The 15,312-nt window shown below is 40.3% G+C and overlaps 4 protein-coding genes across 4 annotated transcripts; 1 reads left to right on the forward strand and 3 right to left on the reverse strand.

Moving 5' to 3' along the window:
- Nucleotides 1-156: 156 nt before the first annotated feature.
- On the reverse strand, nucleotides 157-3,744 carry LOC143448584 (ADP-ribosylation factor GTPase-activating protein 1-like). The gene is made up of 8 exons (XM_076948390.1): nucleotides 3,604-3,744; nucleotides 3,002-3,169; nucleotides 2,757-2,870; nucleotides 2,444-2,550; nucleotides 2,215-2,327; nucleotides 1,862-2,013; nucleotides 1,556-1,764; nucleotides 157-628 (listed from the first exon to the last, which is right to left on the reverse strand). The coding sequence occupies exons 1-8, from the start codon at nucleotides 3,661-3,663 to the stop codon at nucleotides 289-291; spliced, it is 1,263 nt and encodes a 420-aa protein (XP_076804505.1). The 5' UTR covers nucleotides 3,664-3,744; the 3' UTR covers nucleotides 157-288.
- LOC143448585 (stromal cell-derived factor 2-like) lies at nucleotides 3,708-5,794 on the reverse strand. The gene has a single exon (XM_076948391.1). It carries the CDS (start codon nucleotides 5,718-5,720, stop codon nucleotides 5,082-5,084), a length of 639 nt encoding a protein of 212 aa, XP_076804506.1. The 5' UTR covers nucleotides 5,721-5,794; the 3' UTR covers nucleotides 3,708-5,081.
- Nucleotides 5,795-7,093: 1,299 nt separating this feature from the next.
- LOC143448714 (general transcription factor II-I repeat domain-containing protein 2-like) lies at nucleotides 7,094-8,889 on the reverse strand. The gene is made up of 2 exons (XM_076948561.1): nucleotides 8,407-8,889; nucleotides 7,094-8,275 (listed from the first exon to the last, which is right to left on the reverse strand). The coding sequence occupies exons 1-2, from the start codon at nucleotides 8,887-8,889 to the stop codon at nucleotides 7,094-7,096; spliced, it is 1,665 nt and encodes a 554-aa protein (XP_076804676.1).
- A 2,689-nt stretch (nucleotides 8,890-11,578) lies between these two features.
- Nucleotides 11,579-14,101, forward strand: LOC143448715 (zinc finger MYM-type protein 1-like). The gene has a single exon (XM_076948562.1). It carries the CDS (start codon nucleotides 11,579-11,581, stop codon nucleotides 14,099-14,101), a length of 2,523 nt encoding a protein of 840 aa, XP_076804677.1.
- Nucleotides 14,102-15,312: the final 1,211 nt, after the last annotated feature.

The raw sequence follows: 15,312 nt of genomic DNA on the forward strand, positions 1-15,312 counted from the left end.
GCGTCGCTTTCATCGCCATTCACACCGGCCAATGAATGTATTTTAATGAGACATGCGCACTGATGAAAACACGCCGCTCTCGGCTCAAACTGGAACAAAAAAGAAGTTACTGACGGCACCGCCTCCACAGAACTTGCCACAATAAGCAGACATTAATTGTCCAAGACGTTATTTTCTCGTATATTTTACAATATTAGTAAACATGTAACGCGACGAAAAACAAACACAACAATAACCCACCACTAATAGGCGATAGAGAGGATAAATAAAATATGATTTTGGTCTCTTTCAGTCAAATTTTGATGACGTCACGCTCACTTCATTGTCTTTCTTTGTGACGTCAACACTGTCCCACCCAACTTCCTCCCAGTCACCCCATGTGTTTTGCGGAGGGGCAGATGGCGTCACCTTTGATGACGTGGGAGATGACGTACCTTCGTTGAGCCAAGCTTCAAGATCAACTTCGTCGTCTGCGCTTGTCACAGGGGTAGTGTTTTTTGAACCTATGACGTCATCAAATTCTGTTCGAGTTGGCGGTCTTGTATTGGTCGATGCTGGCTTGGTGGGGGTTTCTTGATTGACGCCAAAAGTATCCCAAAATTCCGCATTCACATCATCTTGGTCGGTGCTGGAGAGAAACCGTGAATTTTTAGATCAAGTGAAATTCACTGCGCAAAAAATTCAGTTTGCTGAGCCTAGTAGAGCAAATATACCGTCTACGCGCAAAACGATAGTATTCCACTGTACATTGCAATATTCCATCACTGACGTCATAAATTTTTACGCAGCGTTCTGCAAGTTTCCTAAATTAACCAAAAATGAGTCAACTCCATCCACGTGGACGAGACGATTGAAAAAGCAAGTTCCATTTTTCCCCGGCGTCTACTGGAGATAACTTGTAGCGGATTTTAAGATAATTCTACGTTTCACCCATCTTACTTACCGCAGGGGTGACAGGTGGGTATGAATCACATAACGGGCCCTAGTTAACCCACCATAAGCCGCTTATCGTCGACGCGTTAATTGACGCAACGCTTAGAATGCGGGAAAGGGCACTTTAGCACGTTGTGAATTAAATCGGATGAAACGTTCGCTTCCAGTCGACAAATTCTAGTGCTTTCTCTTTCTATTGATGCAAAAGCGCGATGCCAGATCAAACGCTTGTGTACACTGAAACCGTAAATAAAAAATGACTTCCCCTTGTGGCACAGTTGTGTGAGCAGGCTTGATATAACTAGGCGCGTTTCCTTTTACACAACAAGCCAATAGCACGTTACACAGCTTTCGACCGCGTGCTAGCAATTTTGCGGCCAGACCAACGAGATAAAAAGCCTTATAATTGGGATACTGTGCGTCACTTATCGGTATATGCACTGCTTCTACATGATAAGTAATAGGGTAATTGCGTTGGCAAAAACGTAATATATAGCATAAATAATAACGTGATAAAGCATTTGACAAACGTTTTGAAGTTGGTTAAGCCGTTGCGTACAGTACTACACACAATCACAATTTACAGACTACTATATTGGATTTATGAAGAGCTAGCACCTACCGTTTATTTTGAATAATATTTGAGAGATTGGATAAACCGGATTTGCTGTAATCTGAAAATTTTCCCGCCAGTGACGACATCCCGCTCGTGATGTCATCAACCATTCGACCCTCAGTGATTTTTTGCTGTGTGGGCTTCACGACCTTCTCGCTGACCTTTGAACTGAGGTCAGTGGCTAAAACTGACGCTTGTGAACCGAGTTTAACCGCCTGAAGGAAGAAAACGTCACAAATGAAAAACGGATGATAACTGGCCCAGCAAACGGTGAAGTGGTTCACTTCAAGTTGTTAACTATCTCCGACATACGTTTTCTTTTGCTGCTGTGGCTGCTGTTGACGTCCACTTTGCTGCAGTCTGCCACCCAACGGACAAAGAACTCATTGCACCAGAAAAGAAATCATTTTCTTCAGTTTTCGGGGTTGGAGTGTTTCCAAAACCAACATAGCCTGAACTCGACACTGTGGAGTTTATTTTTTAAACGTTATTCAGCAAAACTGAGCAAACCAAATGCAGCAGATACAATAGATGTCACACTGCTAATATAATTGAAAATTTTGAGGCTACTCAAAAAGCATATTAGCATGTTGCCAATGTGTTCCATAACAAACATGAACTATATTCTATGCTGCACTTCATGTATTCGTGATAGTATGACAAACTTTTCTGTTGCGAAGCCACCGGGGAAGGAAACGAATCATCTTGGTTCAACCACGATTCAAAATCGTCGATGTTGTTTCCACCATCGTTATTTGATGAATTTGTTGTTTGATTTCTATGGAAAAATGGCCCAAGTGAGATCACTGCGTACTAGTTATGAAATATAGCTTTATATAATTTATAAAATTACAGAAATTATAGCTTTATAGAAATTTATGTATGTTTTCACACCTATGTTTAGTCGATAGTGAATCATTGCCACGCTGAGTGGAAGAGATGTAATTTTGAGCTGATGATGTGCTTTCATCCCACGTGTCCCCGGAAGCTTCTGTGGTGACCTACAAATCAAAGCATTCCTGTTGTTGTTATATGTTTCATTACATGAGTCATATAAATACATAAGATCGAAATGGTGACAAATGATTGAACACAACGTAGGACTTTATTGAATGACGTATGTTTCTGGTGAATCCATATATTAATGCTTGTGTGGTTATATCGGTGAAAAACAAATTAAAATTTTTTAACTATCAAAAAATCTTACTTTGTCTCGAAGTAAAGCAGCTGTTTTGCTGTTGTATTTTTCTTGCAGTGTCCAATTAGGATCATAATCAGAATGAGATTCGAAAAAGGACCTTGCAGGATCATTCCCACCCACCTGGAAAAAAGCACACGGCAAAGAATTTAGAACCAGCCATCACATCCTGTACATTAAAACATGTTTATTGTAACTGAGATTGATGAACTTCATTAAAAAGACAAAATGCTGTGTTATTAATTGCAACGTACTTTCATTTTTTCTAGCTCAGAATCTTTCCACTTGTCCATCGTTGTTGATCGAACAAAGCTCAAATGAACACCAAGTCCTCTGTGTTGACCGGAACATTCTAAACAGATCCAGATTCCGTAGGTGACGGAAACCCATTGCGGATTCAGCGCTTGACACTCGAAGCAACACTAAAAATAAATATTTTAAGTTGAAGTGACAAATCTTTTACTTACTTACATACATGCTCTAATCTTAGGCTGATTACATAAAGTTCTATTTGAATATAGCAGCACCTCAAAGGAAATCGGACAAAAATGTTATTATATGGCAAGCACATTGAGACGTGCAACATAACTTGTAAATGATTACAAAAATACCATTTTATGGAATGCTTGACCTGTCCATTTTGAAAATTCAGTTTGTGCTACACTACAATACCTACAGAAACAACGATGCCTACGGCCAAAATTCTATGGGACAAAAATGTTCCCAATGTAGGCAAACTTAACTGCATGCAAAATATGAAAATATGACAATTTCCTTGAAAGCAGAAAAGTTATGCAACTACACGCATCAGGTGATGCTGTTATTGGCGAGTTCTACGCATGTGTAAATGACAAACCTTGTTTCCATTTTTCAGTTTCAATTCCTTCAAAACTCTTCTAGATCGAGGACTTGACATCTTGTTTTCATTCAATTCAAAGCTCTTATATGAAATATATCACGTTCTATGAAAAAACATTAAATATGCCGTATTTCTAGTTATTTTACTATGATGAGGCTTAACAAATTTGCATGAAAATTGAAATAGAAAAACCAACATGAAGATTTCACTTTGAGAATTAATTATTTGGCGGCTCTTCCAGTGCACCGTAACCACAAATTACTTAGCAATTGGCATTTTAGCCATTAGAACAGTCTTAAGCTACTTCCTGGTCGCAATTGTATAAACATTTTAAATGGCAAAAGAACAAAGCACACAGTATGACAGCACAGAAAATTTAAAAATTATTCCATGCAAGAATTACAACTGTTCAACTACACCTCCACCTGCATAACTCTCATGCGTCGATATGATGCTATTAAACGGTCGGAATTGGACAGGTTTCCATAACAGAATAGACAATTATATACTGTTGCCAGAATTATTGAAACAGCTATTCTAACCTGGCTCCAGTCTATTGTTAACGACAAAAAGCTGCAAAGCTTTTTAACATTTTTACCTATTGGAAAACGTTCATGAGTTGGATCACAGATATTTTTAACTTGCTAAGTAGCACAGGGCTTCCAAAAATCTTTCAGAAAAGATTGTTCGTTTTCATTGTTGACTTAATTTTTACTGTACTTTAAAGACATCTTGTTTACCAAAGGTTGTTTAAAATTTCACTAACGTTTTAGGCATCAGGCGTAGCTATGTAACGCCTGTGAAAAGATAAAAAATGCAGTATGAGAATTAAAAAAGATTCAAACTGTGTCTCTTCCAGACTTAATAATACACAACGAGCTTAATTTGAACGTCTTCCAATTGACAAAAGCATTTAAAATTGTTTGAGCTTTTCAGCATGAAAAATGGTTGAGAGCCAGGTCAGTGCACACATTTTAATAGCATGGGCACCAGTGTAAAAAGGTCTGCTGAAACATGGCACGCTTAATGCTAGATAAATGATGGTATGACTGGTCTAAAAAAAGCGATACAATACTTTCAAATAACCAATCTAATTAACCCATAACCAACCAATTTTGTAATAGAAAATGGTTAAGTGCATCACCAGGTAGGCTATATCTTTGAAATTTTCCAGCTTTGCTCGTGAGAAAACACAGGTGGCCACAAACATGTTTTTCCAACCTTCACTTTTTGTGCTTTCAGACCAGCAATTCATTTAAATCTGGTAGCCGAAAATTTCAAAAATTTGGAATGAAAGATGCTAGGACATTTTTCAAACTTTCACCAAATACCCAGTCGAACATACTGCATAAATAGTCCAAAAGATGATACACAATTGTACGGTAATAATCTAGGAAAACATTGTCGGTTTGTTCAATCTCTGCATCATCATCATCACCACTCACAGAAGATTGGGAGTCGCTATTTACATTGGACTATTTCGTGCCCATGTTCTCACTGGGCTTTATATAAACACCCTCTACCGATTTCCAATATTTGCCTTGCCCGCTAGAATCACTAGTCGAACTCATAATCTCTTTCTGTCCATGAATTGGCCTTCCATAGGATTGACCTGAACACGCTAGGTATGCTGATGTTTCACGATGCTTGAAGCGAACATACTGATCCCTCTTCCATGTCTTCCCAGAGCAGATGACGATCCAATCATCCAGATGATCACCTTCCCCCTCCTCGCCGTAGCAGCTAACCTCTTGCTCGTGTGAAAGCGGCGAACTGACGTGATGACTGTGAAGATTGCATGAAGTTTGGATGTGTGTTAAACGAACAGCTTGCCCACATTTTATCGCTTCTCCTCTTGGTATATGAGTGTCAGACGGGCTTCGAACTTGCCAGTAACTATTGGCATCAGTTTCGGAATTCATTCCAGTTACCGATTGCTGCCCGCTTCCAGAACCATATTTGATGTCGTGAGAATGCAAACGAACTCGTTGGCCTTTGTTGTACAATTTAACAACCGACCCTCCAGTAACATTTTCCTCTTCCAGTTGTGCACATCGGGCTCCATAGAACAACAATGTACAGCCAAGTATGCACTGTGTGACACTTAGGTACATTTTTATAAAGTGATTTGGAAGAAAATGTCAGTACAAATATCCTAATAGTTTTATCTAAATAATATTTGTAAACAACAAAATAAAAAAACTTTACTGATTAACATTATCCATGCCACTATGCAAGAAAACTGCAGTGCTCCTTTAAAAAAATGGAATGAAATTATCGGTAAGGATTTTCTGGGGTGAACTCACCAGAGTAAAGTAGTAACAACACACCATGGTTAGAACTTACTGGCATCCAAATTGTTCCAGATTGGAAGATTTGCAAACTGCACAAGCAATTTTTTGGCCTCGTGCAGAAGTGCACAACCTTTGCATACTAGATCCCAGCTACTCAAATTGTGAAGTCATCTGGTTGTGCACTGCTGCACTAGACCCAGATCTTTAATATGCACATCTTTGTTTCATGTATGTGATTCTTGTTGTGTAAGAAATTTTACCTTCATAAACAGCAAATTTTCTAATCGAAACACCAGTTGTTAACTTTGCAAAGTGCAATTAGAGTTAGCTATGGTGTTTCCTCAAATGAAAATTATGGCAAATCAAGACGATCTATTTTTAATGCTAAGAAACACAATTTGGCATGATGGCGTGAATTCTTTCTTTATTTATTGGACATCAATGTTCTAGTAACCAACTTCGGCTGATTTGTTTATTATAAATAGGCATAGGTAGGCATACTGCGGTACTACAGTATCAAATTACTATACTGCGGAACTTATTCAGTACAGATACCGTCGGTACTTTCGAAAAAAAGTACCGAATTACTTTTTTCAAGGAATTTCAATCGGTCCCGGTACTCTGTACTTTTCACAAGATAATTTCAAAATTTTAACAATCATGTTTTCAAAAATACATATTTATTAATCCTTAATACAAATTTTAGCATCAATGTCATAGATATGTTTTGACCTGGAGTAATCTTTACCGGGGGCATAATAACGGCAAACGTTGCATTTGTAGCAGCATTTTTTACACAAAAAGTAGCTAACTACTTTTTTAATATAGTACCGAATACCGGAACCGTCGGTACATTTTTTGCCAAGTACCAGTACCGTTACCGATGGTCATTTTAAAGTACTGACTGCCCACTTCTGTAAATAGGCAAGAACTTATAGCCTAGATCAGGGTGGTCCAAGACTGCGAACATGAAGGGCCACATTAGGGTCTGAGAAAAACTTCACGGGCCGCATAGTGAGAAATGATAACGCGTTGCTGAAAGTAGAAACGTTGTTAACTACTGTTCGCAGGCTATGAACATTAACAAATCTTGTCGCTTACAAAATACAGTTGTATGAATGAAATGAAATGAATGAAAGGAAAGGACTGAGTTTGCTGTTCTGATCGACCTAATGTTTTGCTGCACGCCTAACTCACTTTTTAATCTCTGCTTGCGACTCTGCGTTTTTGCTTTTGCATATGGTGTCGATCTCTGCTTTAAATTCAGTGGTCGACAGACGTAAGCAGGCATCCAGGGTTTCATCAGCCATTCTGTTCCGTGTGTCGCTTTTTAATCGCTTCATAATGGAGAAAGTGCTTTCACATATGTATGTGCTACCAAACATGGAGCATATCTTCAGTGCGAAGTCGTTTAATCGTGGAAACTGTTCGTTGCTTAAAAGCCTCCAAAAGGCGTCGTAACGCTCATTCTTACGTGAAAGAAGAAAAGGGTCTGACTGCAATTCACATAGTTCTTGCTGAACGTAAGATGGTTGGGATTCTATAACTATTTCCATTGGATTGTTGAAAAGCTCCATTTGTGCTTTCAGCAAATCAAAGTCAGCGAATCTGTCGTTAAACTCATCGATGATGTCACCAATTTTGTTAGAAAATGCAGAAAAATCGATACTTTTTCTTTCACCAAGTACTTCACTGCATGCAGGAAAGTGGGTAGCATCATTCCTTTGCAAAGAAGCCTTAAATAGCACAAGTTTCTTGCGAAAACCTTCAATGTGTCCAACCAATTGAGAAATATTTTGTTTCTTACCTTGCAGTTTCATGTTTAGGATATTGAAGTGATTACTAATGTCTGTCAAGAACGCCAACGAACCAATGAACTTGTCATCACTCAACTGAATCTGGTATGTCTCGGTCGTCCCTTCTATCTCATTCTGGAGAAAATTTAGTATTTCTTTTCGCAAAGAAAAGAAATGTTTCAATGTTTTGCCTGCACTTAACCATCGAATTTTTGAGAATAGTGGAACATCTTCATATTCTGCACCCACATCTTTTAAGAACTGGATGAATTTTCTATGTCTCTGGGCTCTGTTTCCCCCTTTGATGATGTTGACTATATTCGTCACACTAAGCATAACATCACTCATCTGCAAAACTTTGGCACATAGTGCTTCTTGGTGAATGATACAATGCAATGTTGGGCAGTTCACTCCATGATCTTTTAGAATGCCAACTAGTCCTCTCTTTCGTCCTGTCATTGCCCTGGCACCATCTGTTACAACACATGCACACTTCTCAAATCCTCCATAAGCATCAACGACAGACGCAAGGCTGTTATATATGTCGATACCTTTTGTAGTTCCACGAAGTGGAGATATCTTGAGTAGTTTTTATCAATAGTGCGAATGAAAACCAAAAGCTGGGAAACGTCACTGATGTCAGTACTTTCATCCAAGGCTAAAGAGAAGTACTTGCATTGTTGAACAACGTCTTTCAATTGCACAGTCACGTTTTCGCTCAATTCTGCCACTCTTCTTGCAACGGTTTGATGAGATAAAGAAACGTTTTCAAATTTTTTGGCTATTTTTTTATCTCCAAAGGAAAGGGCCATCTTAATCGCACACTCTTTTACAATCTCCCCGTCTCGAAAAGCTTTTCCATGTTTTGCGAGCGTTAGAGCAACTTCGTATGAAGCTTTAAGGTCTGCAGTTGAATCGGGTTTGGAAAAACCAATAATCATTTTTTTTTGCTTGGAATAATTGCCCTTTAACTCTTTCAAAATTGCTTCCCTAGAAGTTCCATGGTATTGGCCATATTTTTTCTCATGCATGGTGCTGTAATGTCGCTTTAAATTAAACTCTTTAGGCACTGAAATAACTTGCAAGCAAACCAGACACTGTGGTTTACCATTGCTATTGGCAAAAAAATACCTTTCCTCCCAAGTAGAATTGAACTCTCTGTTTTCCTCTGACACTTTTCTTTTGACACTCATGCTTTTAGTAAACTTTTCCCCTTGACTAAATAAACGAGTTGCAGCTAATTTACAACCAAATTCGAGAGTGTACTCTGCGCTAGCAACAAAAGCAAAATATCAACGCACGTTTGTGTCGTCACAAACCGACATTGTTCCCTCATAGTTACCTATTGACCCGATTATGCACGACTTATTTAGGGTTGTGGCGAATGTAATGTATTTATAAAGCGTAGGTGTATTTTTAAACCTTGGATTTAGCACTGATAATTCCGGCATCCACAAAGTGTTCGCGGGCCGCACAAAAGCTTCACGCGGGCCGCATGCGGCCCGCGTGCCAGGGTTTGGACCACCCTGGCCTAGATACAAGTTAGGGGTGTAACTTGATGAGTTTCGAGCTTGCGTGTGCCATCACACGTTCCATTAAAGCCGGTAGGCTTCAGCCTATAGGATAATTCATTAGAAACTAAACCTGTCTGCCTTGCTCTTACCGGTTACCGCCTACCAATAATTTATTTTATTTATTTATAGTCTAGGCCTATAGTTATTGACTGTGGTGAGCGAATAGGTGCTAGCTTTGTTACAAGTTACAACAAAACATAACAAGAAATACGCTCACAAACAATCAACAAACGCCGAACGGGAAGAAACGGCAAAGCCCTGGCAGGGAGTTTAAAACACACAAAGTGTTAGGTTAACTACCGGTATATATAGACTAGGCGCACAGTCTAACAGTGGTACTATAAGGATGGACAGTTAACTGACATTACAGTAACCGGTGCACTTCTGCTATAAAACGACGCAAAGCCTTGCCAAGGATGGCAACGAGTACAGAAACATTTAAAGACCAAAGCAATACTGTAACTTCGCTAACACAAAGAAAAAAAGCTTACTCAAACCAGTGCTTTGCTTTGCCGTTAGGGTTAGATTATAGAAAATGTGATGACATTTGAGTAATTACTCACTTGTACCGGATAAGTTGTTTAAATAAATATATTTCCAAAATTTTCAATCGTTATTGAAATTATAAGATTTCCATGAGGAAATTCTTCAGCTGATTAAGATGACGTGTTAGATTTCCATCAAAATCCCCTAATTGTTGCGTCCAGTGCAGGATTAAGGTGGATGCTATTGATGCTGCAGCATTAGGCCCATTCCTGAAATAGGCCCAGACGAAAACAGACGTGAATTTTCCGGACGCTGAACAGTTTTCCTTTGCTTAATTAACCCACAAATAATTCTTATTATGAAATTTGTAGTCCGACTTTCGCACGCCTAGGCACAGTGTTACGCCTAGGCACAGTGTTACGCCTAGGCACAGTGTTACGCCTAGGCACGTAAGATAAAGCAAGATTTTGGCATAGACTACTTATTTAAGATGAAAAATTATAACACTTTTCGAGCTGTTTCAGGGCCCTTCATTACTTCAGCCGCAGATAAGATGCACGGCTTTATTAACTCTTCCCCAATCGTGTATGCTTTTTTTGGTTTTAACTATTCGTAGAGAAACTAGATAGGATTCATGAAGAAAGGATTTTTCGGTAGTCGTCATCTTTTCATTTGCTTTTTTTAATCGTTCATATCAGAGAATATTCGTCCAAAATATTCAAGTGGCTTGCCTTCAAGATTGTTGTGCTTTGAATGAAAGTGACGAACAACTTTAGAAGGTTTCATAACGTCATTTGGCAGAATTTGGGAGCACACCAAACATTAGGGCCGTGACGATTGTTCACTACCCGGAACTATTGTAAAACCAAGCTCCAAGTATTTTTATTGTATTGCCTGACAAATTCCCCTTTTCGTTTCTTACTTCCCTCTGTGACACTCAACTTATCTGCATATGCCCTTTTCGTAGTTTACATTTGCACCTACTGATACTTGGTTCATTTCCATTTTGAGAATTATTTGTTTCAGAAGTCTTAGTTTTTTCCTTCTTGTTAAAATACACTTGTTGGTTCGTTGATTCCATATTAATCCTTCTGTAGTTTAACAGGACAAGCTATTGCAGCATCTGAAAAGTGAAGAATGACCTTGTATTACAAAACTTTTTGAAAGCTAGACGCAGTTTATGACGAAACAATCATAAACGGCACAAAATCTAGGTCATCGGAAGGTTAACCTTTATTATTAAACAGTTCTGCTGTATCAACGAAGGAGAGATAGGCTATGCCAGTTTTAGCCTACTGCTGTGAATCGGCCAAGCGTAAAATGAGTTTTACAGGAAGTATCAACTTTGCAATGCTTATGATTCCAGATTAAAATTAGCTTGGCAGAAAGTAAGATACGGTACTTCGCGGACCGGCGGTTGAGAACCACTGAGTTAGGCTAAGCCTTAGGAATACATTAGGTTAAGGCAGTAAGATTAGTACTCATTATGGTTGGGAAAAGAGTTAGCAATCATTATTGTTGAGTTCAATGTTGTTTCATTGCCGATTCACAAGCTAACACCGTGCAAACAACTGCCGGTTCACAACAAAAAATGATGGAAACCAGTGTCAGTTTATAACAAAAAATGATGGAAAGCATTGGGGTTCACTTGGACGCTAGCGACTGCCTTAATTCTAAGACAATTGCTAATGTTTTTTTTTGCACTGTGACGTAGGCTAAATATACGGCGTTGTGTTTATTGTAACGGAAGATTTCAAGTTAATGCGATAAATTTTACGGTTCCACAATTTACAAATTTAGCTGCGTTTTGTGCACGCTTGCTATGGCGTCTCAACTCAGTGGATGGGATAAAGCGAAAAAGAAAAGGAAAGAAGCAGCAGAACAAGAAAAGCTTCTGGCGAAAATTCCAAAACTGAGTTCATACTTTGGAATGCGAGCAGCTTCGTCTCAATTGCCTGCGTCGGATGCGATTGAGAATTCGAGCGCTCCTGAAGACCAGGCCAAGCAAGATGAACCTGATGAGGAAAGAGAGGATAAAGAGCGGGAAAGTTCAGCGGAGAGAGCAGAGGTGAAAGGAGACGCTATCACTGGCGAAGCACTGGCGCAAACGCTGGAGGATATCACCAATGATTTAGGACAGTGGGGTAAAATCAACGCTGACACTCGAGAATATTGGGCCAAGAAAGGTTCAAAACACTGCCAACACACTGAATCGATGTTTGAAGAGAGCGCCAGACAATACCTAGGTGAATCATTCCAACGTCGATGCACTAAGACCTTCTTCGTGCGTACGCATCCGCTCAATGGTGAAAAATCCTATAGACAATGGTTGTGCTACTCGCCTTCGACCGGGAAGGTGTTCTGCTTTGCATGCAAGTTGTTCGGTGGTAATGCTGTTCAAGCAACCAAGTTCGTATCCGGCGGTTTCGACAATTGGAGGACAGGCGAATCCAGAATAAAATGGCATGAAAGCAGCGATGGTCATCGCAAGGCTATGTTGTCTTTTGCGAGCCGACAGAGGGAGGCCGGTCGTGTTGACTACCTAGCCGCTAAACAGGTCGAGGAAGAGCGGTGTTACTGGCGCCAGATTGTAAAGCGGCTCATCGACGTTCTGATATTCCTAGCTAAGCGTGGCCTTGCTATAAGGGGCGCGGATGAGATCATAGGTTCCCCTCATAATGGTAACTACCTTGGCATCATTGAGTTGTTGGCGGAGTACGATACTCTGCTGGCTAGCCATATTAGAAAATATGCGAACTGCGGGAAAGGTCACATTTCTTATTTGTCATCCACAATTTGCGAGGAGCTGGTGCAGCTCATGGGACAAAAGGTGCAGGACACCATCCTGAAAGAAGCCAAGAAGGCGAAGTATTTCTCTGTCTCGATTGACTCTACACCTGACGTATCACACCTCGACCAGCTAACGATTGTTATTCGATATGTTCTGCCGTTGGGTCCAGTTGAACGGTTCCTGACATTCTTGCCTATGATGAGACACACCGCTACGCACATGGCTAGCATACTTCTGAACTTTCTGAAGGAAAATGGCTTGGATGTTACTAACTGCAGAGGCCAGTCGTATGACAATGCGTCAAACATGTCAGGACGGTACAACGGTGTCCAGGCAATTGTGAAGCGAGAATGTAAATATGCTGCTTTTATTCCATGCTGCAACCACAGTTTAAACCTGGTAGGAGACCAGGCTGTTAATAGCTGCGCTGGCTGTACCAGGTTTTTTCATTTTGTCAATGGACTATACGTTTTCCTGTCTGAATCGACATATCGCTGGCAGAAACTGAAGAATCGCTGCACATTAACGCTCAAAGGTTTGTCTGGAACCCGATGGTGTGAACGTGCAGATGCTGTCAAAGCGCTAGTAGAAGGGTGGAAGAGCATTCAAGAAGTCCTGGATGAGCTTGCGGCAGATAAGGAGCAGAAGGCCGATACGAGAAACCAGGCCGATACGAGAAACCAGGCCGACGGATTTTCGCGCAGGATGGACGAACTTGAGACAGCAGTTATGGCGACTGCCTGGAACGATATCCTATGCCGTCTCAACAGTACGAGCATTAGCCTCCAAGACCCTACAGTCAGTCTGAATACGGCAACTAGTTTATTGGCATCACTGGTCGACACGATTCAATTTGCACGGGACAGATTTGACGTGTATGAGCAGATGGCGATCGAAAAGGTTCCTCACGGCGAATACAAGGCTGAAGAACGTCGAGGCCGTAAGCGAAAGCGAATGCCTGATGAAGGAGCTGCAAACGAAGAAAACCTCACCCCTAGGGAAACATTCAAAACCCATATATATCTGGTCATGATCGACAGACTGTTAGCTGAACTGGAAAAGCGAATGAAGGCGTATGAGGATATATCTACAACATTCGGATTTCTTTCGGAGCTAACGTCATTGAGCATAAAGCAGATCGAGAATAAAGCTCAAAATCTCGTTTCCTCGTATCCAGATGACTTGGAAGACACGCTGGTGGCTGAGCTCATACAGTTTGCTGCATTTATGCGCACCCAGAAATCGGTGAGTGTGAACGAGTCAGCAGAGCTTACCATGTACAAGCTTTTGTCGTCGTTGAACCTTTCTCAAACATTTCCAAACGTCGAGATTGCTTTGCGCATCTATCTGTGCTTGATGGTGTCTAATGCCTCCGGCGAGCGGAGCTTCTCAAAACTGGGAATAGTCAAAGGAGAGCTGCGGTCCTCGATGAGGGAGGAAAGGCTAAACATGCTGGCGCTTATGAGCATTGAACATGAGGTGCTGAGCAGCCTTGACTGCACTGACATGATCGAAGATTTCGCGCTTGCTAAGGCTCGAAAAACAGTAGTATAAGTAAGCAGCACTAGCGCAGCATTGACAATATGCCAACGTTAAGTTGATCTGGATTAGCCTTTTCTTCATTAACTCCGCTTTTCAGGCAATATTGGTATTGAATTGTGTTGGTGTTACATAGCCTGATGTTACTCTCGAGTTTTTACGATAACACGTCGTTATTATTGTTCATGTTCATTAAAATTTGGCTGACTGCGTCGAAAGCAATAAAGGCTCTTTGGTCGGTCTGATTACGCGTGTACGGTGGAGTCAGAGTGTCGAATGCATATGTACCAATGCCTAGAAAAAATAGGCCTGTTTTTGCGCTGCAGCATCAGGCCCAGTTTCGTCTTAATCCGGCCCTGGTTGCGTCATAATGGTATTCTAATTCTATGGTTTTATTGTATAGAAACGAAGGCAAGACAATTTTAGTGGAATTTAAAGATGTATTATTGCGCTCATAACTATGGATGTACTATGTACATTGTACAATAATTAACTGTTCTAAGATGTTCTAGCACAGTGGTTCCCAACCTTTCTACACCAGGGGACCGGTAAAGACTTAAAAAAATGTTCAAGGACCGGCAACAGAAGATCGTAGTGAATAGGACAGATATTTCTAATCTTTTTGTTAACCAAAGTTGTCGTTGCATAACATAATGCAAGATTTTGGTATAAGCTATGTATTTAAGACGAAAAATTAGAGCAAAACGGCAATCAAATCAGCTTAAACAACCGGCAAAAAATTTACGCGGACCGGCGGTTCGGAACCACTGTTCTAGCAGAGTCTTTATATATCGGTGTATAAAGACTCTGGGTCTAATGTAAGGGCCGTAGAACGATTTTCTTCACCTACGTTTTGACCTGAAGTAACCTTTACCCAGAGCATAATAGCGGCAAACATTATATTTGCAGCAGCATCTTTTACGCAAAAATTCCCGAACTACTTTTTTAAAATAGTACCGACTGCCCACCTCTGCGTATAAGTTATAATTATCTGCGTTTGTCTTGTCGCTTTTCTACTCAATTCAATTTTAGACTTTGTCTTGAGCACGATGATAAAATTCAGGTTTAGAGAGTATATGTGCGAATTTTAGGCTGAAAAACATGCACCTGCTGTTACAGCCACATGGAGTTTAGTGAAAAATTTAAATTTAAGACAGTGACTTCATTGCACTCAATTCGGTGTACAAGACTCAATGACCTTCATCGCACTTCATAAAAACAAGGCC

The sequence above is a fragment of the Clavelina lepadiformis genome, chromosome 3 (genome assembly GCF_947623445.1).
Source record: "Clavelina lepadiformis chromosome 3, kaClaLepa1.1, whole genome shotgun sequence".
Lineage (NCBI taxonomy): Eukaryota > Metazoa > Chordata > Ascidiacea > Aplousobranchia > Clavelinidae > Clavelina > Clavelina lepadiformis.